The 27,518-nt window shown below is 43.8% G+C and overlaps 1 protein-coding gene and 1 long non-coding RNA gene across 17 annotated transcripts in view; both read right to left on the bottom strand.

Annotated features, from left to right (window-relative positions):
* Nucleotides 1–492: 492 nt before the first annotated feature.
* On the bottom strand, nucleotides 493–6,275 carry LOC147649624 (uncharacterized). Its single transcript, XR_015278474.1, has 3 exons — nucleotides 6,192–6,275; nucleotides 5,613–5,658; nucleotides 493–562 (listed from the first exon to the last, which is right to left on the bottom strand). It is a non-coding gene; the product is annotated as an uncharacterized LOC147649624 (long non-coding RNA).
* Nucleotides 6,276–7,062: 787 nt separating this feature from the next.
* Nucleotides 7,063–27,518, bottom strand: part of SPECC1 (sperm antigen with calponin homology and coiled-coil domains 1) — an 87,502-nt gene continuing 67,046 nt past the window's right edge. For all 16 annotated transcript variants that reach the window (XM_086859247.1, XM_086859252.1, XM_086859254.1 and 13 more), the window contains 4 exons: nucleotides 26,731–26,833; nucleotides 13,300–13,416; nucleotides 12,699–12,758; nucleotides 7,063–11,970 (listed from right to left, as the gene is read on the bottom strand). In XM_086859247.1, coding sequence (XP_086715373.1) covers nucleotides 11,881–11,970; nucleotides 12,699–12,758; nucleotides 13,300–13,416; nucleotides 26,731–26,833 — 370 coding nt within the window. In that variant the 3' untranslated portion in view covers nucleotides 7,063–11,880. The remainder of the gene's footprint in view (nucleotides 11,971–12,698; nucleotides 12,759–13,299; nucleotides 13,417–26,730; nucleotides 26,834–27,518) is intronic.

Raw genomic sequence — 27,518 nt, 5'->3', positions numbered from 1 at the left:
CACCCGGGGATGCTCCACCCGGGGATGCTGCTCCGCTGCCGCCCGCTCCTCGCGCAAAAGCCGCTGCCGGCGGTGGCGGGGCTATTTCTGCTCGTGGGGCGAGCGGGGCGGGGAGTGCGCGGCGCGGAGCCATTGGCCGGGACCCGGCGGCACCGGCACCGCGCCCCCGCAGCGCCCGGCCCCGGACGGCTCCCCCCGGCCCCGATCCCGCACCCCCGGCCCCCATCCCGCACCCCCGGCCCCGATCCCGCACCCCCGGCCCCCATCCCGCACCCCCGGCCCCCATCCCGCACCCCCGGCCCCGCACGGCTCCCCTGACCCGGCGTGTGCGGCTCCCCGGAGGTTTTGGGCACCGCTTTGAGCAATTCTCAATAAAAAGTTGCCTTCGCTGTCCCCAGACTCGAGGACTCCGGGTGCTGCTGCTGCTGCTCCGGGACACCGGGGTTGCCGCAGCAAAAGAAAAAAAAGTTCGCCACCAGGAGAGGCTGATCCAAAGTAAAAGATTTCACAAAATCCTGGCAGTGCTCGGTCTCTGGATGGTTATGGCACAGCGGGACATTTCCTGATGTAAGAAATGGCAAAATACCACGGATTAGCAAATGCTGTTACAGGGCTGAAGTGGTTGAGTTTTGGTCTAAGGAGCTTAGGGAAAATGATATCTGAAGGGGTTCTCTGCTCTGGTGGATCTTAAACCAGCCTGGAATGTGAAGATAATTTAATAACTGGTTACCTTTTCATTGCGTTCACCATCAAAACACAGAAGAGATTGAACTTCCCACCACTGCTGAAACATCCAGCAGCACTGAATAGTCCAGGGTAGAAAGTGGAAAAAATTACAAACAATTAAAGAAAAGAAACCTTCCTATAGCAAACAGAAAGTAAAAGATGTTGCCATTGACTTTTTTTTTTTTTTTAAACAAAGTTGTAAACTAAATCCTGTGGAAGGGAATGCTTTCTAAGGATCCAGAGTTAAATCAGAGCAAAAAACATGGGGAAAATAGGACTGAAATGATTCCTTTGGTTGTAGTACAAATGGAAACACTCCTGCTGACCTGCAATGCTTTGGGTCAGACAAAGGGGGACTCTTAATTTGTATTGAACAAAGTAATTTTTATCGAGTTAGACATTTCAGGATGCTGAAAGCAAAGCTGTGCCAGGGGTACATTTAATTTGATGACAACACACAGAAGGATCTGCACATGGGAGCATCGCTGCCCTTTGTCCTTTGGATTCTGGGCACTCTACTGTCACATTAACAGGGAAGCCCTTAACTCCTGGGATTCAAACCTCAGTGTTTGCCTGGAAGTGCCCTGAAAGGAGCAGCAGAGTTTGAGGTGAGCTCAAGGTTCACAGCCCCGGGTCTGGCCGCTCCATCAGTTCTGACTGGATCCTGAACTTGCCCACACTGGTTTGATTTATTTATTATTTTGGGATGAGTGCAGTTTCCCGCATGCAGAGCCTGTTATAATTGTGTAAACTATCATGGAAAGGCACTTTTCTCCCCAAAGGGATGGATTTACATTTTACATTATTTTCCTAGTGCTGGGACGTGCCAACAGCCACCTTCTCCTGCTTTACAGCACCTCAGCAAAACCAGAATTAACTTTCTGCATGGATGGATACATTTTATTAGAGAAAGATCTGTTTTTGTGATCATGGAAGCTACTGTGATCATGGAAGGATTACTACAGGCTGATCCCAGGGAAATTGTGGTTTATCAAGTCAGTCACAAACAGAGAAAACACTATTTCAGGTTCTGATGAATGGGTTGTTTGGGCAAGGTCTCTGTGAGACAGGTAGAGAGGCACTGAATATTGTGGGTTTTGCATTACAGGGAGATTCATGGCTCTCCAGAGCAGCAGATCCTGTGCCAAGGTCCAGTGGTTTATTCTGGCAGTAACTACAACTGAGCTTACTCCCAACACAATTCCTGCGAGGGGAGCCAAGGACAAGTGTGCTCAGCTCTGTTCTACCAAACGTGGTTAAATGCTGCTGGCAGGAAGAAGAGGATGAGCCCAATCCTAGATCCTGACCTCCAGCTGTGCTCTTTGAGCCCTCTTAAAATATCTGGCATTGCACACACAACCATGAAACACCAACTGAACGTGCTGCCTTGAGGAACAGCGACCTGAGCACTGCCAAACCCTGGGCTCCTGCGGCTCAGGGGACCTGTAGGTGAGAGAGTGAAAATTTATCTTCTGGAATCTGTAAAGGAGCAAGAAAATCACAGAAGCATCGAGGTAAACACATCCCAGAGCCGGCAGGCGGATAGGTGACGAATCCATTCAAGAATTGGAGTGCAACAGTACCACGGCAGCACCGGAGCCCTGCTGGATGCTCAGATGTCAGACACAGATGAATCACCACTACTATTATTTTCCTGGATTCCACTTCCCTCCGGGGATTCGCCTCCCAAGACTCACGTAGGGAACAGCAGCAGCCCCAACCTGCTGCTTTCAAGTGCGAGAACTGCCCCGGCTGCTTTGTTCCGAGGGAAACCGATTGAAAGGGATCCCACGTTGTGAGCGGCGCTGGGAGATGGCAGCGGCACCCTGGAGCTGTCCCCGCGCCTTGGCAGGAGCCCTCCAGCCCCGTACGTGCTGTTCCTTCTGTCGCTGCGTCCCGGGGGAGCGGAGTTGTCGCTTCGGAGGCCCAGCTCTTCCTGCAGCCCCTGTGATCTCTTCTGAGCAGGCTCCAGCTGCTCCGAGGACTTCCTGAGCGAGCTCTGCCTTCACACCTCCAGTGCTCTTGGCCCAGCCACAAAGAGCTGGAGAGGAGCCCCACTAACACATCCCTGCTCACACACCCAGCCAGGGCCTGGTGGGGCTTTCTCTGAGCACAAAGAAAAGCTCCCGAGCCGGCGAGAGCTGAGATGGTTCTTTCTGGTCCCGAAGCCGGATTTGCCAGCTCAGACACTCCTCAGCAACCTCCACAACAATTTTTCCTCTCTAAGCTCATGGAGTTAAAGAACAAGCACTGAAGCAGGAGTATCTCTGCTGTAAAGGGACACAGATTTCGTCTGGCTATCAAAAATAAAGGTGGATACCACATAAGAAGTTCATCTCTCTTGCTGCTTCAGGCACATCATCACATCGGCTTTGGCAGCCCTGCATCGACCTGTGAGTGCTGCAGTAGTGGGCACTCTGGGGTGGTGCATGGCATCAGCCCAGCACTGGTGGCTTTGCAAGCAGAAGAGCTGCCATCCATCCCTTCCCAGGGAGGGCTGCTCCACCCCAAAACTGCCCATGACATGAGGGAATGGGAAATCAGGAGAGACAGAGGCATTGCCACCAACCCGGCAGCGCTGGCACCGCCTCCCATCCCCATCCCCACTCAAGTCTCCACTGGTACTTGTGAGCTGTTTTCCTGGACAAGACACAGCTTGTCCTGAGCCTGACTCCAAGAAAGGATTCCCAAGACACAACGCAACCCCTAAACCACAGAGCAGGTACAAAAACCCTCTTCAAAACGCTACTGCCAGCGACAGGCTGAACTGCTTGGTCTCCCCAAGCCAGGTGAAAGGAATGCATGTTTATGGATAACTTGCAGGCAGTGACACCTCTGCATGTTTATTGCCCACATTGTGCTGAGCATTAGCACATCAAAGACTCCTGATGAGCCCTGAATTAAATGATGAGAAGAAGAAAGGCCCAAGGTGAGATTTGTAGCTGTAGGGCTGCAGGCGTTTTGCTGGGAGAGATGGAAAGTAAAGAGTGAAATTCCAGGGAAAGCTATTTCCATACTGGAGATTTCAATCATTTGGCAAAACCCTTGGAAACCCAAACAGAAAAACTACGTTAAGATTGTTAAGATTGTAAACTTCGGATGAGCAAACTTGGATTTTCCTAGTCCCCATGGTCATTGCCAGATAATATGTGTATTATCCTGGGATCTCAAACTGGTGCTTTAAATTATCTGCAAGAACTCATCTCACAACAATGCAGGTGTGTAAATTCTTTAGAAATTGTTTCATTAGAAAGCAAAGAAGTCACCACAGAACTGAAAAAAAAAATAAACCATTAACGACTCCACCAAAGCGGTTGAATTAAAAAGGATTTTGGTTGAGCTGAGGCCAAGGTATGAGAATGTCATTTTGAAGAAACTTTTCATTTTTCCTCTGTGTTTGGTTTTGTGTACTAACCAGCTTCTGGGGTGGAAAGCCAAGTGCCTTTTCCAGCAGGATCTGTGAAGCAAAGCTGCTGCTCAAGCCCCTTAGTGCTGAGCCCTGCACGGGGCTCCCAGCAGGTACTGGGCCCAGTGTCTCCTTCATGCTGGTGGAGCTGGTACAGCCAATTTCCCAGAGAAATCAATGGGAAGCATTGTGTTCCCAGGCCAACATCAGCTCCGGAGAAGCTGGACAGGCACTGATGCCCTTTGCAATTCAAAGAACCCGTGTTGAGCTGCTTCCTGGGCAGAACCAGGAGTTCATACTCTGAGAACTTGCTGAGTGTCCTCTTCGCTCCCATCAACACTTCACAGCAAAAGGAAAAGTGGTTCTGCTCCCTGCTGAGCCCTGACATCAGGGAAATGAATCCTCATCCCGAGCCTTTAAAGCAATTCAGGTTCATGTACAGATGGGACATTTTGAGCTCCAAATGAATGCAATGAAAGGTCCTGAACGGGTACAACACAACTGCTCTGAATATGGAATTATGCTCAAATACTAGAGAAAAGCAAGATTTAATTCAAATCCCTCAGCTGGCTTTCTCTATGCAAGATGAGCTCATGATTTATAAATACCTGTTATTACTATTATTGAGATTATCTGTGGCTGTCAGAGAACTTAGACAGAAACCTGTGGTGTTCCAGGTCCCAGCCAGAGCTCTGAAAACCACTTTTGATCCCCCCAAATATAGGGCTCCTTTCACAGGCAGGGCCAGGCAGGTCACTCAGGGGTTAAAAGAGCAGCTTAGCTGTGGTGAAGGGAAACTGCAGAATACACACAAAAATACAAATGAGCAAATGCAGGGGCAGGACCAACCTTCCTGTGCACAGGCAGCTGCCAGCAAACCCTGAATCTGCACTCAAAACCTGTCTGAACCCCAGTGTGGTTATAACACAGCCCCTGTTGGACTGCTCCATCAGAGATGAGGATTTTGTTTTCTCCATGCTCTACAACCACTGGCAAAAGGAAACCTGGTGCTGTTAAAGCCCCAGGACTTGGTTATTGTGGTTTCCATCCTTTCAAGACTCAGAAACCCTCTGAGCTCAGTCCCTCTGAAAGCAATGTTTAATTACAGCTGAAGGGAAAACTGGCCTGCACTATCCCATGGTATATTATTTATTATCAGTATTGTTAACCCCTCTGCAAGCCTCAGACAGAATTCTCCCTTCCCAGAAGGGCTCTCCAGGGCTGAGCTGTGCAGAGATTACTATTTATTAATATTATGCATTATTATTTATGAATAGATTGTTTTTATTCAGACACATTCGGGTTGCCTGGGCTGAACATTTTCACAGTTTTCACTGGACCTGACCTGGTTGTAGTTCAAGGAAAGTAACAAATGTTTTATAACTGAAAAAAACCCAAGAAAAGTCATGGTTGCAGCCTTACTTGCCATGAATTTCATCTTGTTGGGAGAATGTTGGGAATGTCCTGACAAATCGCTCACCTGGGGAGTTCCTTTGTCTCCGTGATTAGAGCCTGGGAGTGGCTTCCTGTGAGAGAAAGGATGAACTAACCGAGGAGGCAAAAGTTACAACACATCAAGGTGGAACACAGGTTTGAACTGCTATAATTCTTTTTCTTTTAAATTTAATTTAATTCTAATTCTTTTTATTTTAAACCAAGAAAAGCTGTAACAGGAGCACTACACAGATGTGCAGCTGTGTGGAGCAGGTTAAGAAAGGCATTTGCTCACACGTTAATTCTCTTAATCTTGTTACTTTAACCAGCTTAAACTCTTGCTGAGGAGTGAGAATGAAGCCTCGGTCACTGCTGTGTATTTAAGAGGGGACAGCAGTTCACTTTCTGGATATGTGAATAATGTTTACCCACACTGGCATTTTACAGCCTCATTTTCTTCCTGTTATGCTCAATAAAACCAGTGACTCCACACCACCTGACTCTCCTGGGTGACATTTACTCTAGGGTCCTGCTCCATTCCAGTATCAAACTGAATAATTCTGTGAGGCTTCAGCCAGCTGGTTCTGACCTTTGCAGCCCATCTGGAAGACTCTATTCTACTCACATTGCTCATGCTTCTCTTCCATCTGTTCTGGTTTCCACCTTTCACCAGTCAGGAAGGAAATTCTTCTTTCCATGTCAATCCACGTTCTCCAGGCATCAGGAGTCACTTGGCACTAAAAGCACACAGAGCCACAAAGCAGCCCTGGATCTTGTCCTCTCACCCTACCTACAATCACCCACCAATCACCCTGAGAAAACACCGGCCTCAGCTTTCATTTTCATTTTGGTTTGCTGAACCAAATCTATCCATGGCTATCACTCACTGGCCATCTCCACACAGAAATCAAAGCACCAGGAGTGTATTCTGAAAAGAGGCAGCAGAGCCTGGGAGCATCATTTAATGCCTGGCATTAAAAATCCAAGGCTGAAACACAATACTTAGGTAGGGAAAGGCAAAGTAGTTTGGGTTATGGAAAGGACAACTTTTCCCACAGGGTTTTCACCTGCCTAGCTGGACACAAACACACCTGAGAGGCCTGAAGAGTTTTAAATGCCCACTTATTTTAACATCCCGTTTTCTTTTCTGACTCAGCAGCTTGATTGTTCTGGTATTTCTGCCACCACCTTTGTGAGACAAAACCAGCCTCTGTGACAGTGTTCTGGAATTTGATCTCAGCCCCTTTGAAAGCTCTGTGAGTAGAGGGGATGGTGGCTGGAGAAGACTCCAAGGGATATTTCTGGCACTGTGCACATACTGCTCACCCTCTGCAATGTTCTGTCACTGTCTTCCAAGTGCTTTGAACTCTGGGAACTTCAACCTCACCTTCCAGATTGCTCAGGGCCCCATCCAAACTGGCCTTGAACTCTTCCAGGGATGTGAGATACTTTGGATTTTGTGTTGTGTGTAGGTAACTGAAATATTTCAACAAACCTCAGAAACAGAAAAAGATTTATTAGAAATATTACACAGATTTTTGCATCATACATTTTAATAATGTTAATATTTAAATATTAGCATGTCCAAATCTGCAATGCTTAGTATGCACACTCTAATGTGCTCTTTGTATAAATTAGATTACAATGTAACATCTGTACCCAGGGAAAGCTAAAACTGTCAGAGGTGATCATCCCATATGACAAACTCAAGCCTGGACCAAGAGTCAATTAAAACATTGTGTCCAGCACTGCCCAATGGGACTTGGCACACATTCAAGTCAAAAATGGAGACCATCAGTTGAGAAAAAAGAAGTTACTTGCAGTTCAGTGAGAAGCTGGTTCTGTACCGTGTTGGTGAACGAGCATCGATGGCACTGGAGTTGGTACAAACCAACATAGCTGAGCATAGTAGAACTTATTGCTGGGTTTAAAAATGTTTTAATGCTCCATGCCCTGAGTCTTTTTAGGCAAAAAGCCCTCTTGTGACAGGAAAATGCATAATCTCATCCCATACAGACACTGCCTGTGATCAGATGCACAAGGCTCAGCTTTGCCAAGAGCTGGCCCAGTCAGATCCTTGCTGCTGGTACCCCCAGCACAGCAGGATGAGGGAGGTACGGACAAACCAACAAGCCCAGGCTCATATGGTCATTGCCAAAGAAGGGGGAAAGTCAGGGAACCAAAATGTGGATTTTTGAAGAGTTCCAAGTCAGGAATCAAACTGGGAAGAACCAATTGTTCTGCCCCCGAGCGCTTGGTTCGGACAGAAAACTTGCACAGAACTGGTTGCGCATACAAAACGAGAGAGAAAATCTGTAAAAACCAACTTCAAATCACAGAGAGAAAACTACCAAAACTTAAAGGGACCCTGCATAAGCCCAAAATCCCTCTGCTTAGCACAGCTGCCTTGCTGCAGCACAGGAAGAACCAGGAAGTCTTTGTCCCCTTGGTGTTGCCTCGACTGTCACAGGCATGGGAAGGGGAGCCTGGCAAAAGCAGCCAACTGTGCTGTGTCCTCTCCTCATCTGCTGAGACCCCCAGGCTGCACTCTTAGGAGGAAAGCCCCTCAAGGTGACAGTCCACACAGACTCTCTGATGTCCTTTGCTGTCACAGAGAGCCCCAGGTGTGTCTGTCCTCTGTCCCTCTCCTCACATGCTGGGCTCTCCCTCAGTCTCACCAGGAACTTTCTGAAAAAGCTCCTCAGCCCTTCTAGGAAACCTCCTCACAGGGCTGACTCTGAGCCCGCTCTTCACACCTCTGTACCTTCCCAAGCCATGGAACAATTTGTACCTTCTCTGTCTCACCCAAAATTCCAGGAGCCAGACTGCACCTCCCACACTTGAATCTCCTTTCCTCTCCGCCACTACAGTACAACAGACACACATTGCCATATCCCTCCATGGAATGTCACCAAAACCCCCTTCCTAAGCCTTCTTCTCACGTGCTCATCCCAAATCAGCTGTTTGGGTCCCTGCAGTCCCACACACTCCCCAGGTACACCCACCTGCAGGGGCAGGTGGTGCCTGTGAGTGACAATTCAGGGAAAAAGGGACAAAATTTATTTGCCTGCACACCAGGGAAAGATCCATTACTCCTAAGAGGCAAAGTCAGAAAGGATTTAGGCAAACCTACTGTACAACACTATCCTTGTGGTATCATCACATCCAGGACATTTTCAGAAAATTCTCAGAACTTCTATAAAGACTATCCATATACCCTCTTGCTTAACTTAATTAAGTTCCCCAACTTTAAAGGCAGCTTGAACTTTAATTTTGCAGCTCCAATCTGAGATGTCTCACAAGGGCCTGTAGAGTCTCAGAAAACCTGCAGCATCTCACGTAGGATAAATTTAAATTCATATTGAAATTTTAAGGCAGCGTGAAAAAACAAGAGCAACTCGTAAAAATCTGTGTCTAGAAATGTAACTGTGCAAGGTTGAAAACTAAGAAACACTCCCCCCACCCCAATATTTTAACACTTGAATGGACAAATAAACAATATCCTTAATTTTAAAAAATAATCTGGAAAACCATGTCTCAAAGTATCAAAATGAGATGTTTTGCAGGTTTGAGGACAGAACAGCAACATTGAAGAAAAAGTAAAATCAAGTATCTTCTTCCCTACTACAACTCTGTGTTCTAACTCCTAGCTAAGTAAAAAAATTAGGAATACACCACTAGAATTGGGCAGATTTAGTGTTTGGTCTATGCTACTGGGGAGAGCAAGCTGCAAAGAGATGGCAGAAACTTTGCCTTGCACAAATCATTTGGAAAGAAAAAAGCTGCTGCATCCCACAGAATGGTCTGTAAGGGTAACGTGAGCCTTGGAGAGGCAGAGCAGTGTCAGAAGAGCCCTGGGAGAAGAGGATGCTCACACAGGAGGTAACATACATCCAGCAGACACTGAGCCACACTGGACACCCTTCCAGTGACCACAGGGTTAAAATTCCCTTTTTTTACATCATTTACTCTGACTTAGAGATGTTTACCAGACACTGGGAATTAAAAGTGTTTTTCTCATCCCTGCAAGTGCCCAATCCAAAGCCCACTGAGGAATATGGAATTTTTTTGTGCTGACTTCACTCCAGCTTTGAACTACAGCTCGTTGGAGAGAACTGGGATCCCTGCCAAGGGACACCTCCAGGGAAAAGAGCTGCTGCATCCACGAGGCAATGGCTCTGCAGTAAGTGCCTCAAGGAACTCTGCTCAGCAGAGTTTTCCTCTTCCATCTTACCCTGCATTTGAGAACATGGAGAGCAGCTCATCTTGGGTTGTCCATGGACACCAGGGTGTGCTGAGAAATCCTGGAGAGTGAATTCCATCTAGAAAGGGCTCCCCTGCAAGTGGAGCAACTGCCTGTGACAGCACTCACAGCTGTTTTCTCACAGTGCAGGATGACACCCAGTGTGCAGGAGCACTGCCAGTGCACTCCCCTGTCCATTTTTATCATACAGCCTCTCCAAAGACTGCAATTGGACTTTCCCAGAGGCAGTGGATTAGAACAGATTTCAGAATAAAACTAAGAGGAAATGATGATTTTCTCCTCCCCCAGAACAGGCACACGCTGCCTTCCTCCAGCATCCTCTCTGTTCAAAGCACTCCCTGACCCTGGGATCCACCATCTATTCCTGAAGCTTGTATTTTGCTGTGAGAACACCAAGTTTGAAACACGTGTTTATTAATTAAAAAGCATTACAAAGTAAAATCAAATCAAACAACAAAGCACTATGGGGAACCAGAGGCTGAGATCAGCTACTTGCAAAGCCCTTGAAAGCCTGAAACCAATTTTGCTCTGTGAAATCTCGTTTCCATTTGATGAGCCTTTTTTCCAGGAGGTAGGAGCAGTGAGCACTAGTATTTTTTGCAAGAGAGAAACGATCCCTAGCTCCCTAGGACTAATGTCCATAAAGTATCAGGGTTAAACACAGTAACTAAACACCAACTTTCTCCTACCAGCATGCCCTAAAGCAGCCAGGCAGCCTTTACATGCTCTCCCAGACCTGCTCCTAGAACAAATCCAGCAGCTTCTGGATGCTTCCATCCTTGGAGACAAACACAAAAATTAACTTCATCAGGTGAAATGAGAGAAACAGAATAATGGACATTGAACAGTGTCTATCAGACATTTTCCTAACAGTACCACTGAGGTGGGAAGATGCACTCTGGTGCCTGATTTCCATGGCACAGAGACTGGTTCCAGTTATGTTGTTTGGGATTTGTGAATTGCACCTTCCTGCATCAGTCATGACTGATACATGACTGTGTTCCTTTACAGTGTAACATCATTTCCAAGCATGTACCAGTGCCCTATGGGCTGTATTTCATGGCCCAGGGCACAGGCTGTCTCTAGATTCCTGTCTCCGGGCAGCAATGACATAGCTGTGCTGACCAGACAGGAGCAACACAGGAGGAAGAAGTTACTCCACTCCATCAACAAAAATATGAGATATGACTATACTGCTCACCTGATTACTGGCACCTTCCAAACTAAAACTATTAAATTGCATTTGCAATGCTCCTGTGATAACTGTGCCTGCACAGTCAGCTGGGAAACCAAGCTCTGGCTTCCCAGAGTAATCAAGTAATGAAGTTGGAGTAATAAACCTATTTTTCCTCAAAGAGATTATTTCTGTTTGAGTTGAAATGAAGTCCCAGCACCTAACAGGATCTTTCAGAGTTATTTCACTAAGTGGTGATGAACACAGAGGGTGGTTTCTGAGTTACAAATGATCCTGTTACCATCCTGCTGGTTATGCTATGAGTAAATTAGTGCAGCTATGGGGTGAGATGTGTGAGAATAACTCAGGTTAAGGTTCTACAACTTAAGTGCATCTGTCAAGGTGTTTTACAAAATACATGGAGGCAAGAAAAACAACATGTACTTGGGATGAGTTAAGCATGTTTTGGCAAGAAGAGCATTTTTGTGAGCTTTTCTATTAATATTAATCTCCCAGCCTCTGAGTGCCAGCATAGTTCACATTGACTTAAAACTTCATTGTGTAGCAGGTGTCCTGTCAAGGCAAATGTTGTTAGCCCGAGGGATCCTCTTCAAAAATATCCCATGTGTGCTTGAAATCGCTTTGCCACTTCCACGTGGGAGTAAACTTACCAATGGATTTGGTTTACAAAGGTGGACAACAGGGAATTATTTGGTTGCAGTCCCAGATGGAATCAAAACTACGGAAGAGCTTCCTTTCACACTAAGAGCTTAGGTTGGTTGTGGAAGAGGAGCAAGCAGGTTTTTAAAGTGATCGAGTGCATCTGTAGCATTCTTTGTTTTCTTCCCCACTTCTGTCCACCTCTTGCTCTGCAGCTCAGGTCTCAAAGTACTTGTAGATCTGGGCTACGTACTGCATGACGCTCTGCCAGTCGGGCCGGTCCGTGTACATCATCTCGCTGAGCTCCTGCACGGACACAGCAGCACGCTCAGGTAACCCCACCACGGCTTTCTGAGCCCACCCAACACTTCTGCTCCCACTCCAGAGACCCTTAAAGCCACACACCTAAAGGACCATTGGAACAATCCAGTGGCCAAGTGCAATTCTGAAATTTGTAAATGCATTCCACAAGCTACAATATTTCTTCTGTCTGCAATCAAAGATCAGTTCTCTGTATAACTTCATTGAAGCTGATGCTTCTTTGCTTCTCAATCTAGCTCATGAACCCCATAATAGTTTTCTCTTCATATTAAACTTCTCTCTCCCTTGTCATACAGTTGATTTTGGAAAAGGTTTTTTGAACAGTTTAACATCTTTCTGTTTCTTAAAGCACTAAAACAAATGGAAACAAAATGGTGTAACCATTAATGTAATGGTGTAATGGTGTAATATGGGAAGTGTGTCCATAAAATTATGAATAATCAGGAGCTGCCATCCAAGTGAAGGACATAATCCATACCCTCATTTCAATACTGAATGACCTTCAGCAGTTCTTCCAAATTATATTTATTCTGTGATTTTACAAATTCTTTCTGGAAGTTCTCCTAACACCATGGGCTTCCTGACGGTGGTGCAGCCTGCCCCAGCACTGTGTGACACTTGGAGTGCAAGGTCACTGACTGGCCACATGGCAACAGGGAAAGGTGTTGGAATGGTGTTTGCAGCAAATGTCCCCTTGCTAAAATGTTACTCACCAGACTGGGTTTGATGCCCACACTTTCAGCAGCTTGAAATGCCAACAGCAGATTTCTCTTCTGTAAAAATAAAAGTCCAAAAGGATTAACATCAAACCAGTATTCCTGAACCTTTCCTTCCATCTGGTTACCCAGTAAGTTTAAATGAGCAGGTGTATTTGAAAACTAAACCCCTGGATTCCATACTTGCATGCAGACTCTTTTTTGAGTCTCAGTCTTTTTTGAGTCTTATTCACTCACAAGTTCTCTGTCTTTGAATAGCTCATGTACTTCTGCCTGAGTGACACCCTCTGGTTTTGACAAATCGGTTGTTGTGAAAGTGGTTACAACTGGGGAAAACCCCACTGAAGTTCTGTCTTTACTGTGAGTGAAAAGTTTCTGCAGAGGTTTTAATTAAGGCATTCTTGCACATAATGTAATTCTTACTGTAATAGATACTGCCTTTGTGTTTATTTGAAGCACTCACTGGACTCAGCCAACTTGTCACTGACTCTTCACCCAGCAGTCCCTGCATTTCTCTCTGGGAGTTCACTGTTGGTTTCCTTCCCCTTTTCATCCATCCTGCTTACTGTGACTTCTGCAAATGTACAACACAACTTACTTTGTCCTGGCTGTTGAGCTCCTGGTAAGGAATATGTGCAGGCAAATAGGTGTGCAGGAGAGCACAGAAGGCCAGCCCATCACTCCAGCTGCTGCTGAAGTTGGTAATATCTATATTCTGTAAGAGAAAACATAAGCCATCCTTGAACAGTGCTACACAACAACAAAAAAAAAATCTCCAAACAATAGTTTTTATGCAGCCATGGAACAAATGCCCCAGAGCTGAGTTAGAAATACCTGTGGTGACCACTGCCACCTCTGGAGGGAGGTAAAGAAGAAAAATTGGGAAAGAAATAGTCTAATAGAGTTGGGAATTTATATGTACAGAAATAATCTTCCTTCCTTTGTTCCTAGACACTTGGATTGCTCTTTGCCAGCCACATCTGTTACTATAAGGCTGCACTCAGGTGCACAGAGCAAGCCCAGTTTCCCTGTTCCTGACAGCTGAGGTCCAGAACCATGGGGGTTACAGTGACTACAGAAACAGAAAATGGTAATTTAAAGTCAGCCATCTGCAGAGAACTCCTTTAAAATACAAGATTTCTGGGGATCCACAGTTCATTCGGGGTCCTTCCCTGGATGCTCTCATGGGGCACAGCTGCAGTTAAAACAGGCCCATGGCCCAGTTCTGCTCCTGTGAACAAGGTGACCTTTCTGATGCTCCTGTTTGCACTGCCTGGCTGTACCAGCACACTAAAGAATTCCCATGACTAAGTCTTGCTGCTGTAGTAACAGCTGTAGTTGCAAATAGCAGCTAAAAACAGAACAGTGAACTGATAGAGAGCAAGAGCTGCTGGAGCAGGGAGGCCCCAGGACACGATAGAGCTGCATCATCTCCCACACTCCAGCAGGTGTGGAATCACCTCCAACTCTTCTCAGCAGCCACATCTTCCTGTGTGCTCAGCTTCAGTTCACACTCTCTGCCCCTGCATCTTCTTTATTTAGCTTTTTCCTGGCTTCTTTCAAGACTCCCCCAAAGATAAGGCTTTTACTGCATCTCTCATACAACAGTCAATGCAGACACACCAAAACACAGACAGGAATTATTTCAGTATCTGCTCCTTGTTTCTGATGCCTTGCTGATTAGTTATCCAGCCCAGACTTGGTCCAGTCAGACAGGATTTCCAATTAGAAAGAAATGCCCATAACTAAACATGATTCAAATTAAAGCAGTAGAGAATATTACAAGTTTAAATCCTTTGGCTGTAATAAATATACAACTCTAGTAGGCTCAGAAAGCAGCTGACATCCCCACACTGCATCAGCCACCATGTTGTACTGGGCTCTACTAACATCTGTCAGTGGAGAGAATACAAAAATGAGGCACTGGCTGAACACCATCATGAGAAAAAAATACATATATTTTGCTCTGAAAGCTGCCTTGGCATTGCCTATTCCATAAAGTTGCAACATGGAAATCCAACTTGGTGTGTATGGAATTGGCTGAGCTGGATTATTCTGCTTTCTTGAAGTTTCAGACAAACGATTTCCTTTCTATTTATCCATCTGCAGTTAGTGGGAAAGGACTGACTGCCAAGTTACAGAAGTGTTTTTACTCAGGCCAATATGTTTTATCAGCAAACAGCCTATCATCAAATGCCAATATTCTCATTTTACACTGTAGGATAGAAATGAAAAATGGAGGTTGTTCCTCCCCTTTCCCAAAGGCCATGGAAACAGGAACAAACAGAACCTTAGTCAAGCAACAGGACTAGACAAAAAGGCAAGGCTTGTTTGTGTGGGAACATTGTATCTATCCTCATTTTCATGATGCTATGATGAGACATGTGAGATACAAAACTGCTCCTTCACACAGTATTTCACTATCCCAGAATCAGTTTACACCTAAAACTCTTCTCCTCTTCCCAAATCACAATATCTACACATAAGAAGTGCTCATGTCTACATCAAAACTAGGCTCAAAAAGCTTCACCTCCCCAACAGTGTTGTCCAGCCACTCATCCTCAGTAACTTTTGGATCTAAGTCTTACAAACAAGCAAAAGTTCAAGGATGGGATTCTGCTGTCCATATTTGAACCACAGATGAAATCTGCTGCAAAGTGGTTTGCCACAATCAACAGCCAAAATGGACTCAAATCTGAATTTTTGTCCTAAATGCAAACCCAAAATGAACATTCAAGGGGTCAGCTCAAAGTACAATAAAAAATACCTAGGCATATTCCAGCCCACTTAGTTCCCTTTTCACATCTAACAAGAATCAATGAATTTTGGGATTTTTTTTTTTTCTCTAAATAAATGCATTTCTATTTCATATATGGTACAAACCCCTTTCCCTGGCACTTCATCTTGGCTTCTGTGTTAGATACTTTTCAGTTTGAGATAGAAGGACATGGTAAATGAAAAGTGATCTGTGTTTTGCTACACTGCAGCTTTATTTGTAGTACCTCCCCACTCCACCACACCAAGAGGAATTAAGTCAAAATAGAGACAACTCTGATTTCTCGGAAGATCTCTGGCTCCCTTGAAGCCATTAAAAAAAAAAAAGGAAAACAATAAAACAATTTAGGGAATGAACACCTCGGAAACTATTCCCTTCTCTTGATTATTTTGGCAGCAGAACCCGTCTCAGTCTTGCTGCCACACCTCTCTCCCTATTCCCCAACACACAGTCCCTGAATATATGGGAGCTATTTGTGTCCATGCTGGCTGTTAATGCACAACCCCAAGCTGCAGGAGGCTGATTTCTGTGTCCTGGTGTGCTCACAGCAGGACCCCCATCCTGAGCTCTGAAAAACTGCACGTGGCTTCTTGTGAGACACCCAGAAAGGATGGCAGCACTCAGGGGAAGATGAACCCTCAGAAAGAGTGCAGGGAGAAATGGGAAAATGGAGTAGGGGTTCAGATCAAACTGAGCTGCAGCATTCACCAGGAAGGGGTGGAAAATGAGCTGCCCTATGGCCACAGTACATCCTGTGGTCACTGGTACCCCAGGGTCTGCCCTCAGCACTCCCAGTGTCACCAAGCAGTGAAAACACTTAATTCTCCTCGAGCTCACAAGTGAACTCCTCTGCAGGCACTGGGACTGTTCAGAGACTGGGATCTGGAAGCACACAGGGAGCACAGCTATCCAAGTACCAAAGTGCCCAGTATGGTCTGTTTCTATGAACATTAAAGTGAAAATTAAAAAAAAAATTAAAAAAAGAAATATCCAGGCAATGTTATTTGGATAACAAATGGACAATCTAGGATATTGGTGTCAGGTCAAGCCTAGAAGACACAAAACACCTGGAAGTGATTGACCTTAGCCCCCCATCCCAGGAGCAGGACCTTTCCTGAAGATAACAGAGCCCTTGGTAGACACCCAGGGAAATCTGTGTGATCTGTTCTCACTAAAAACAATTCTTTGTTTGTCTGAGGAAAAAAACACCACCCCATTAGATTTCACTTGATCTTTGACTCCAAGCAAAAAGCAACAATGGCATCATGCACTCTTCATTGCAGTCTGAGGACATTAAAATCCTGACACAAGATATTCCCACTATGCACATGTTACTGTGCCCACAGAAATGGCTCTGTGAGTCATAACTTTCTCCCTGAGACCCAGAATTATTAATTACAGACATGAATCAGCTTGAAGCTAGCCTGGAACTCTGAGGAAGAAAGCCTCCAAGAAATACAACCTGAGCATCATTATTCCCACCCCTCCCTCAGCATCCTGCCTCCCCCAAGTTATTGGTATGGAATGGCACACCAGGAATCTGTCAGAGTGGCTGATCATGGAGGTTCAGCCCATGCAGAATATAAAGTTAAATACTTTAAAATAAATCTACTGAATAAATAAAAGTGAATTGCTTTGTTTTTAAGAGCAGCTCTTCCTCAAGTGGCTCAGCTTCCTCCAGCTCATCACTACCCAGGCACCCACAGCTCCTCTTGAGCAGCTCAGTGGTTTTATGTGGATAAATTTAAACACGTCTGAAGAGAAGCCACAGCTCTGCACATCTGAACTCTGACATTTCTAATGCAAAATGGATCCAGGTAACTTGACAGGCAACTTCCAAAGAGGACCCAAACCTACTCATCTTTAACAACAGCTGCACAAAACTGCAGATCTAATTTGATTTATTACACCCTAACGGGCTGAGGCCAGGTTAAACTGGTCTGGGTTCAGGGGTTCTATTCAGGAATATTCTATTCAAAGGAATCTTCAGGCTCTCACTGGGCAAGTTCTAAACATTTCCTAAGCAGCAACATGAGGGAAGGATGGCTCTTTTGAGTATGACAGAGCCTTCTCAACAAACACAACACTCCAGTTCATCTGAAATGCTCCAGCAAAGATATGAACCATCTGGGCAATCTACTGGAACTATGGGAGAATGAAAAGTGTGGTCAAGTCCAGTTAACAGGGATGAAAGGCATGAATGCCTGAAATTAAAGGCTGCCTGGATTCTTCTGTAATTGCAGGGTGCACCCAGATGACAATTGCACACAGCTATTTTCAATGGGGAACTGCAAGTCTGAAGTGATTTGTACATCACATTTAGTCCATCTACTACCAGGAACCTTTATGAATTCTCTTATCAACCTTTTTCTCTTAAATGGAATACAGAATAAAGTAATACCTTTTGATTTAAAGAGATCAAAACAACAATGCTGTGTATTGTATGGAGATTAAGTGGGTAGCCAGGACTGGGAAGGAAGCCAGGTGACCTCCTATCCTCCAGCCTGTATTAATATCCCTGGTTTGAATGGCTCACCCAACTGCAGTCTCCATAAGAATTGCTTTAAATTTCTTTGAAATGTTGTATTTCTGTCCCATAATACGTATTTCTAATGCTTCTCTAAGCACGTCAGTTAGCCATGCATCTTATTGCTGATTACTCATGCATGGAACAGCAGAGCTCAGATCACAAAATAGTCTGAAAATGCAGTTAAATCATGTCATAACAGCACTAGGAACTGAAAAGGGACTGATGCCAGCTCTTTAAAAAGTCATGCCATTTACTGCATTTCTTTTTATAAAGAATCCCTGCTTCCCATCACATTATTTGGTTCTGTTTTCTCCTTCCTCCACTGCTGCCACAGGTGCTGCTTTGGGTTTGCCATTCATTATTTGCTTCAGTAAGTGTGAATTAATGAGCCCTTTAGCAAAGACAAGATATTAGAGATTTATGGCTGTATTTTTTTTTTTTCAAAAGCATCAAACATCAAATTGCTACAGAATTCACATAGAACAGAGACATTTAAGTAGAGGAAATTTTAAAAGGATATTATGCATCCTACATAAAGATGTTTCAGCTCCCAAATATTTCAGTCTCAAAAACGAGAGAAGATACAAAAAGTCAGGCAGATCCAATTTTCTTATATTAACTTTTGTACTTGAGGCAGACTGGCAAGAATAGGTGGAAAGATGCTCTCTAAAATTCTGTGTTTAAAACAAGCTCATCTGGACAGGAGTTGTCCTACAGACAATGTTCAGAGTAAATTGTAAAGCCATTCTAAAACAATCTGTGCACTCTTCAAACTCAGCTCCGTCTTCCTGTGTTTCAGGACCTCTTCAAGGCAGCTTAGCTCTGATATTGTGGCTCCAAGGGAGAGGTGGTGCTGAAATAGCTGAAGCTTTCATGAGAATAAAAAATGAACATAGTAGCAAATGGGAGGGAATTAAGGTAATACTGATAAAGCAATTATGTAGCCTCCCACTTCCTTTGCTTGTAAGGCAAGATTCTACTGACACTGAAACCATCCCTGCAGCCACACAGTAACCAACCTGCCTAAGAAGCCAAACATTGGTGGCCTTTAATTGCTCATTTTATTTGCATTTTTATATATAAAGATTGACTTTTTATAATGAAAACAAGTTCTAGTGAACAAGGGCTGAGAGTAGCTGGCACAGCATATAACACGCAGAGGATGAATTTGAACTTTTCCTAGCAAATAATCTGAGTTGCTTTGAATGCAAATCACCCCATGACAACATCCTCATTACTACAAGTCACCTACTTCAAAGGTCTCACTGAAGGTTAGTAAAATTACAGGGGTTTGTACATATTCCTCAGTTTGGGTCTTCATTTATTGCTATGCACGAGAGAGAGAGAGAGAGAGAAAATCTATAAAGCCAGGTTCACAGGGAGCTGGTTGGTTGTTAAATATACAGGACCAAATGAGAGCTGGTCTAAGCAGAAGCAATTTTATGGATGTATCTGGGTCATTTCAGGGATATGGTAATGGGGACAAGAGATATTTATCAAGTGTGACTGATAATTCTGTAATTTCCAGAGTCACATTCCATGAGAAGGCAGAGCAGGAGTCAGTTCTGTCTGCAGAGGCAGACTGAGGTGGATTATACAGCAAGACCAGGGACTAAGGAGTTCTCCCTCTTGTAATGATCCCATTAGACATTGATGAGTTCTGGGTTTTGCTCTGCATGTCTCTTTTCAACTTAAATTCTCCTTGTTATGCTCCCTTGCTGAAAGGCAACTCCCTACTTGCCACACAACTGCCATGTCCATGTTTCCTCACCAGCTCCTAGAAATGACACCAGTGCTGAATGCCACGGAGAAGAAACAGACTGGGCTGTGTCCCTTCATTCCCAAGGCTGCAGCAGTGAAGATGCAGCAGCACAATTCAAGGACCACACAGATTCTCTGGGGAAGAGGGGAGGGAGAGAGGGTGGGAGGAATTAGCTCCACTCTGTGTCCAAGACAGCAGCACAGCTACTTCCTGCCTGGAGCCCTGGTGCAGAATTGCTAATGACCAGACTGGCTGCTCCCACAGCTCTTTTTAATTATCTGTATTGAGAATTCAGAGATTAGGCATGTCCTGGAATTCCTGGGTGGAGGGGCAGGCTGCAGGCTGCAGCAGGCTCAGGGTGGAGGATGGAAGGTGGGGACCAGACCCACCAGCAAAGGTTACTGGTGGACCAGCAGCAGGGCCCAGCTGCCTGCCAGTTTAAATTCCCAGTTTGGAGTTGTTCCAGCTGGTGACCAATCAATTAAATGTTTTCACTGAGTGTCAGTGCATCCAGGCAACACAAGGGAAGTGTCTTGGACCTTGGGATGAACAGAATGTAAATGCCATTTTTTAAAAATTACCCAGCAGGATAGAAAGTTAGCATGAGGGAGCTGCATTTATTTTATCCCTCCAATCAAGAGACTTGTATTTGTTTACAGGATAAAGCCCTCTATGTGAAAAAAGGTAGAGCTTGGCTCAAGTTATTTGACTCCACTGGGGAAGCACGTTTGTGCACTGGCATCACTGAGAAGGGGTAATTACATTGGTAATCAACTTGGTTATTCCTCACATGCCATGATTTGGTTGCTGCATTTTAATTCCAGACACCAGCCCTGGGTCCAGCTGGGACATACAGAGAAACTGCATGTACACATTCAGCCATAAGTACTTTTATTTAGGAAAAGAATGTTTTTTCCTGCTTGCTCAGAAGACTCTGATTCTGGGGAAAAAATGGGATCATCTTGACATTTTCAGCCTGCATTTTCATGAATTAAAATATCTCAAGATTTCCTTTTTTATCAGAGTATCTTTCCAAATATTACGGAAGTTTATATCAAATTACATGACTCTGTGATCTATATTTTAACTGTTAGGAAGATCAAGGCAATGCTATAATAATGTAAGATTATCAAGGTCACAAAGATGGTCCATAGGAGACTTGGGAGCAAAATTCCTGACCAATGTATTGTCAATTTTTATTTAAACACAGGATAATCTCTTCTATCTCAAGAGCTATTAGCAAAGCTCCTTTCAACTTTTGTACAGATAGGAAAAGTCAACATCCTCCTCTTCATCAAAGATTGGAGAAAAACAGAGAGAGCCAGGAATTTCATCCACTTCTCAGGAGCTCACAGAATATACTAACAACTTCCTGGGAAAAACCCATTGCTCATATATCCTGCTCTAAATGTCAAAATGCAACACGTGCCGTGGACACAGAGCTCTCTAAGCTTGTGCAGCCTCTCAGGACAGAAGAGCTGGTGCTGGGACTTCAGAGGACATGTCACTGTCCACCAGAGCAAACCTGACTGCATCACTGGTGTGACTCAGTGCTTTTTCCTGCTGGCTCAGCAGGCTCTCAGGCACCAGGGAAATCTCCCCAGTCCTGCCCAGAGCAGAGACTCTGCCATGAACGCTGCTCAGAATGAATGGATGGCTGCCATGCAAATCTGGAGGGGTTTTGTGCAGTGTTTTTCTTCACCCATATCACACAGCCTAGGAGTTATTTGTTTTGCTGTTAATCTTCACAAGACCACAGTACTGTGGGAATTGCAGCCTTCCCAGGCTGCACATAAACTGTGCAGGACAGCAGATGGGATTTAGTTCCTTGCTTGGAAAATTAAACCTGTTCATCTGCTCCTCAATGCTGTTCTGAATTAGGCAATGCCACTGCCTACCTCCTTCTCTTGACCAGTGAAATATTTAGAAAGAAACCTGAGAGAGATTGAAACATTTTGGGAATGTACTGAAGCAGTTTTAGGCTACTTATTGACACAAACACACAATGTAATGTACAAAGTGTACATCTGGTGATTGAGACGGGTCCTCTCCTGTATTTCCTTAGGACATGGCACAGCTGTGCTGGGATTCTCAAGGCTTTAAAACTAAGCTCCATTTTATATGGTCAAAGAAAGTGTTTGAGCAAGCCAAGTCCCAGGTATTATATTCTGACCAGGTTCAGAGGGTTGATCCTGTTTTTTGTCCCATTTAGCTCTAATTCTGGTGAAGAATCAACTTTGCTGGAACTGGCAGCCTCAGTACCGACCCCGAGGACTGTGGTAGCACTTATATTTTATTTTGAATTTTTTTTTTTTACATTATTTACACAGCTCTGTTTACTCTCTACAGTCCAAGATAGTCCCAGTGAGGTAAAGTGCTCAGCTGACAGTTAGAAAAGATTAATGCTTAAGTAGACAGAGAATGTCAACTGCTCACACTAATGACATACAAAGAAGTAACAGACTTCTTGTTTCTAGACATAGCCCTTATTTTCCAGAATAAAGAAGCCTTCAAATATGGATGTATTAAAGTAAAATTGGCCATGAAGGAGGTTTGGGATCTCCTGTAAAATGGGTCCTCACAAATTGCAGCCCCAGGAATGCACCTGCTTGGTGCATCAGCAGTCCAAAAATTGCCATCCTGGCTGTGTGTCCCAGCAGGGTCCATCTCCCAAAGGAGAATGGTCCCATGACCACCTGACCAAAGGGAATATGTTAAGTCCATCTTTGTGTCACGCTTAATCCATGCTGGATCTCATCCAGTCAGTAAACCAGGCAAAAAAAGCATCAGAAAAAGCAGGGGCTAACACCATGGAATAGGGCTTGAGAACAAGGTGGATTTGGAGGAAATGCTGCCTGGCCTAAAGAGAAAAGGAATGTGAATTCCTGTGAGAAAAAGAAAGCCACAAATTCGTAAACAAAAAGCTGATATTCGTCTGAGTTTAAATTGAACACAAAAGAATAAAGAGCTTTATATTACATCTACTGCCAAATCACCAGTCAAGCAGTCTCTTGCTGTAATTACTTGACAAACAGAAAATACTGCAACAGCTTTATTTTCCTCCCTAAGCTTTTGTGTCTCTGCTCCATGAAGACCTGCCTCAATCCACAGCTGATGCACTGACACTCCCATAGTCATGGAGGTGATAGCATGCAATGGCTTGAAAGCACAGATCAAGAATACATGAAATATTTTCAGAGGTACAGCTGCTATTTCCCTTTATCAGTTCTAGGACATTCCCTGTCTGCTCCTATTCAGCATTCTTCTGCTTAAAAAAACCACACAGCTTTACTGCAAGGGACGGTGGATCTTCAACAAGTGGTGGGTCCCAAACAGGTCCTGTTAAACCAAACATCACTTTGAGCAAAAGAATAACCACAAAAATGTATTGGAGGAAAGAGCAGTCTCAGATCCTCTTTTCCTCTGGGCCACAGGAAGGGTGTGTAGTAGTTGAAGAGAGCATGAAAATAATTCCATATTCATTAACATGGTGGCAATTCCTTCTCCTCTCTAGAGAGAGCATGTGTGGCAGAAACAACAATCCTCAGTTCTCATGATCATGGGTTAAGTGCCTCTTAAAGTTCAGTGTTTTCACAATACATCTGTGGATAGCAATAGACTTAATCTAGAGAGGTTTGGCCCCTTGACAAATGGTCTCCACAGAGAGCAAAGAGAATCAGGGCACTTAAATTACACCACAGTCACTAATAACATGATTATGGAAGGTGATAATGTAACAAGAATTACTCTCAGCAGCTTCCAGGAGTTCCAGCTCACAGGAACCAAGCCTGTTAGAAAAGAGGCACCAAATTCCTGCTTCACACTGCTACTAGGATGTATCATCTTTTTAAATAGATTAAAAAAACCCCACAAGACAATAGGGAATAAGCTATTTTAACACAAATAGCTTACTCTCAGCAGGCTTTGTGGTTTGAAGGATTTGTGGTAAATGAGTTTCAGAGCCACAAAAGCATTTCTCAAGCCTGGTCACCTCATGGCCCTACATTACACACCATGATGTCAACGAACTCAGAGAGGCAGAAGGAACAGCCTGTGTATCTGGCAGAAAAGAGCCTGTGCCAGTGCACAATTCTTACAGGGAACCATACATAAGTTTTCTTTTTTAAGGTGGAGACTCCACCAGGAAGTTTTGCAGAAAGACGCTGAGCCCAAAGCCTGATTTCACCACAATTCTTGTTACTACTGAGACTTTTTAGCACCTCCCCTGCATAGGCCAAAATACCAGATAACATTCATCTGGGCACCAAAACATGGTAATTGAAATAATATGATCAATCACACCACAGTTTTGCAATCCCACTTTCATATTCTTTTCTCCTAGTCATTAAACTGAACTACTTTATTTTCACACCAGTGTTTCTGTTTTCATGTTCTCAATATTTTTTCTTAGTATGCATATCTTTCTGATATCAAATCATAAGGATCACAAGGATCCTTAAACAAGGATCTTAGAATTGACATAGCCAATTACAGAAACATAGATTGTTTCATGTTTTCCCTCAGTTACTGTAAACTCATGGTATTTCTTTTTTTAAAAAGCAAACAAAACTCTCCAGGCCACTGCTAATTTGTGTTGCACTTCCCCCAACTCCCCTCAGTGTCCCTGGTTTGTTTTATGAGATTGTCTCCTGGGGAACATGCTGAAATTCAAAGCCAGGGAATGTTCCCACTGTAGTCCATGAAAGGAGAGTTTATGGTTGGACTTGATATCAAATTAAATTATTCTATATTTACCAGGAGCAGGATGAACATTTCTATCTACAGCATATGTTTTGTATGAATTAAAGCATTTAAAAAGTGGGATCTTGTGTGCTGATCCTTAGTCTCATCCCCAGACACCTTCCTAGGTCACTCATCCAGCCTTCCTCAGGGAATCTGGGACATGGTGAGTAGCTGTTACTGAGACTATCAATTATTCTAATCCATTTTTCTCATCCTGCTTAATGAAATCATAATTTAAACAGAAAGGAATCCCCTTCTTCCCCCCTCAACTCAGATGAGGAATTGTTATCACACATTTCGCCACCAAAAAGAGAAGTTAGGCAGCAAAGCAGTAAGTTTTTCATGCTCTCATTTTGAATCCAAACTTCTCCCAGGTTCTGAGCTTCATGTGAGGAATGACATGCCAGATTATCCTGGAATTTGCAGAGATGATGCTTTACAGACAGGGGTGTTATCTCTGGAAAAAAGTCACGCATGTCATCAGGGTTCTGCTCTGTGGAGTTCATTACCTCATTCCATCCTTGCAGTGGCTGAGGCAGAAAGGAGGATGATGTTCTTTACTCCATTTCTTGTACTCAAGAATGATAAAAACTCTGTGGAGCTTAACATCAGCCTTACCATGGGAGTGCAAGGGTCTGGGAAAAGCAAGTTCATGATGAGTTAGTGAATGCACAGCAAGGAGTGCAATGGGAATGAGAAGCTGAGGAAGAATGTCCAAGAGAGAATGCCTCTAAACAAAGCAGTGAAGATAGGCCAAATTCTCACTGTAAATCAATATTGTGGTTGTGCTTTGGTTCTTCTGACTTCAATATCTACCCTGAGATGTCACACAGGCCTCTGTATTTGCAAAGCTACATCTTTTTTTCTAAAAGCAATACATTTAGTTCAACTTGAGTGTAAATCAGAGAAAGAAACCTACAGGGTGATGCTCAGAGAACACTTCTAACAATGAACTTCATCAGAGTTAGACTGCTCTAAGAGTGAAGGAAGCTCCTCATAGGTGTCATCTCAAACTAAAAAGGGCAACACTGCTAGGAGAAAACATTACTTGAGAGATAGGTTTGCTGGCTTAACAGAAGTTAGGCTTGGAAAAGTTGTATTTATTAATTGTTTTCTGAGGACTGCGTGGGAATGTTCCCACATACTTTCAAATCCAAGCCCGGAAGAATTTTAGTAGGGGAGATATAAAAATAAATCAACACAGCACAGAACACACAATTTCAGGGGACAGCACTGTAGCCCTTGAGACAGTATCACAGAACTGGAGGCTAAACACTAACCCTGGCTTTATTCTTTCTAAGCTGTGTCTAAAGTCAAGAGCTGCCTCCAACACCTTCCCTCTGGGAAATTGCTGCAAGTCAGATGAACACAACAGCGCTAAGAAACAACTGAAGGGAAAGCTACTGTCCTCTTTTCCATAAAGAGATGCTTGGGAAGAAAAAATAAAGCTTATTATTGACTTTAAAAGATGGAGTCTGCTTTTATTAGAGACTTCCTGCAGGGTACACATCATGTGGTGATAACTGCTTTTGTCTTCTGCTCCAAGTAACAAACAATATTATTCCTAAGAAGGAAAACTCCCAACATTATACCAAACCAAGATCTTCCTGCACATCCAGCATCTACCACAGGATGAAATACTGTCTGTAACTGCCTTCCTTGCAGAACCAAAGGCTTAACTCAACTGCACACCAACATGAGCCAGGTAAGCACAGCAATGGCCATAGACAAACCTTTATCCCTGATTAACAGTGAAAATCACTCTGCAAAGAAAGACAGTCTCAGGCAGTCTTTGAAAAATCAAGCTGCAAAATTCATTTGGTCAAGGCCACACAATGAAATATTTCTTTAGCTTTGCAGACAGGACTAAAGAAAAAACTCACACAATAATGTACTGCCCGCAGAAGCCTACAAAAAATATTAGAATGTACTTTTAAAAATTGATGCTAAATTGAGGCTGCTGCACATATACACTGTGTTTCTCACCATCAGCAACCTTTAGTGAAGTAAATATTTTGGGGTTTGTATACAAATTACGTATGACAACGCAATACTGGGGACTGCAGTGTTAAAGAAATCTGAAGGAAGATGATAGAAACAGCCCAGAAAAGTAAACATGCAAAAATCAACACACAATAATATTTATATTTCTTTGAAGTGACTGCTTACTGCATACTATAGGAGCATGATTAAAATAAAAAGGTACCTACTGTCTTACCTGGTAACCTTCAGTCTTCTTTTGGCACCATTTCAACAAAGCATTCCTCTTGGAACCCCCATACTCCCGAGCCAGGGCTGCCAGGGGGTCCTTTCTCTCCACACTAAACCAGGGAAGAAAGGAGAAGACAGTAAATACACTTGAAATCTCTTTCATTTTTACCAGTGTGTAAATAATATCTGTAGGAAAAAACAGAATGGCAGCACAGAACATGAACATAAGCCAAACTGAATTAAGTTTTGGAGCTTGCATTTATTATTTTCCTTTACATGAGGTAAATTCAGGTGATGTCACTGCACATGAAAAGCTGAAAAAACAGAACCTGTGGATATCCAGTGGTGTGTGTTTACCAGACATTTCTGCTATTATTTTCATCAGCTTTACTTACACAATTTTCAAGTACCCTCTTTATTTTAAATATTGAAAACTAGGATTTTGGTGTAAAATTTAAAGAAACTGCCTAAAGAATCTCTAACAGTAAATTCACTTCCAGCTGAGCTGCTGCAAAACAAAGTTCTTGAATAAAATGAAGAATGTGGAAGTGAAGACATTTAAATGCCAACAATCAAAACACCTACACTGTCTCCACTATACAAAGCTTCTACTGGTGGAAATAACAACGGAGATCAGAGGAAAATATATGTTTTTTCTCAAGAGAGAATAAAATTATGTGTCCAATTTCCTTCAGCCCTCAAAGACCCTGGTTTTTAGCTCACCACAACATGCAAAATGACAGTAAGATAATGAAGGTTGACCACATGATGGAATTCTTGTGTCAGTGGCTTTGT

The sequence above is a fragment of the Cyanistes caeruleus genome, chromosome 21, assembly GCF_971803275.1.
Source record: "Cyanistes caeruleus chromosome 21, bCyaCae1.hap1.1, whole genome shotgun sequence".
Taxonomy (NCBI): Eukaryota; Metazoa; Chordata; class Aves; order Passeriformes; family Paridae; genus Cyanistes; species Cyanistes caeruleus.
The sequence above is the reverse complement of the archived record's forward strand: the minus strand, read 5'-3'. Positions and strand labels throughout refer to the sequence as shown.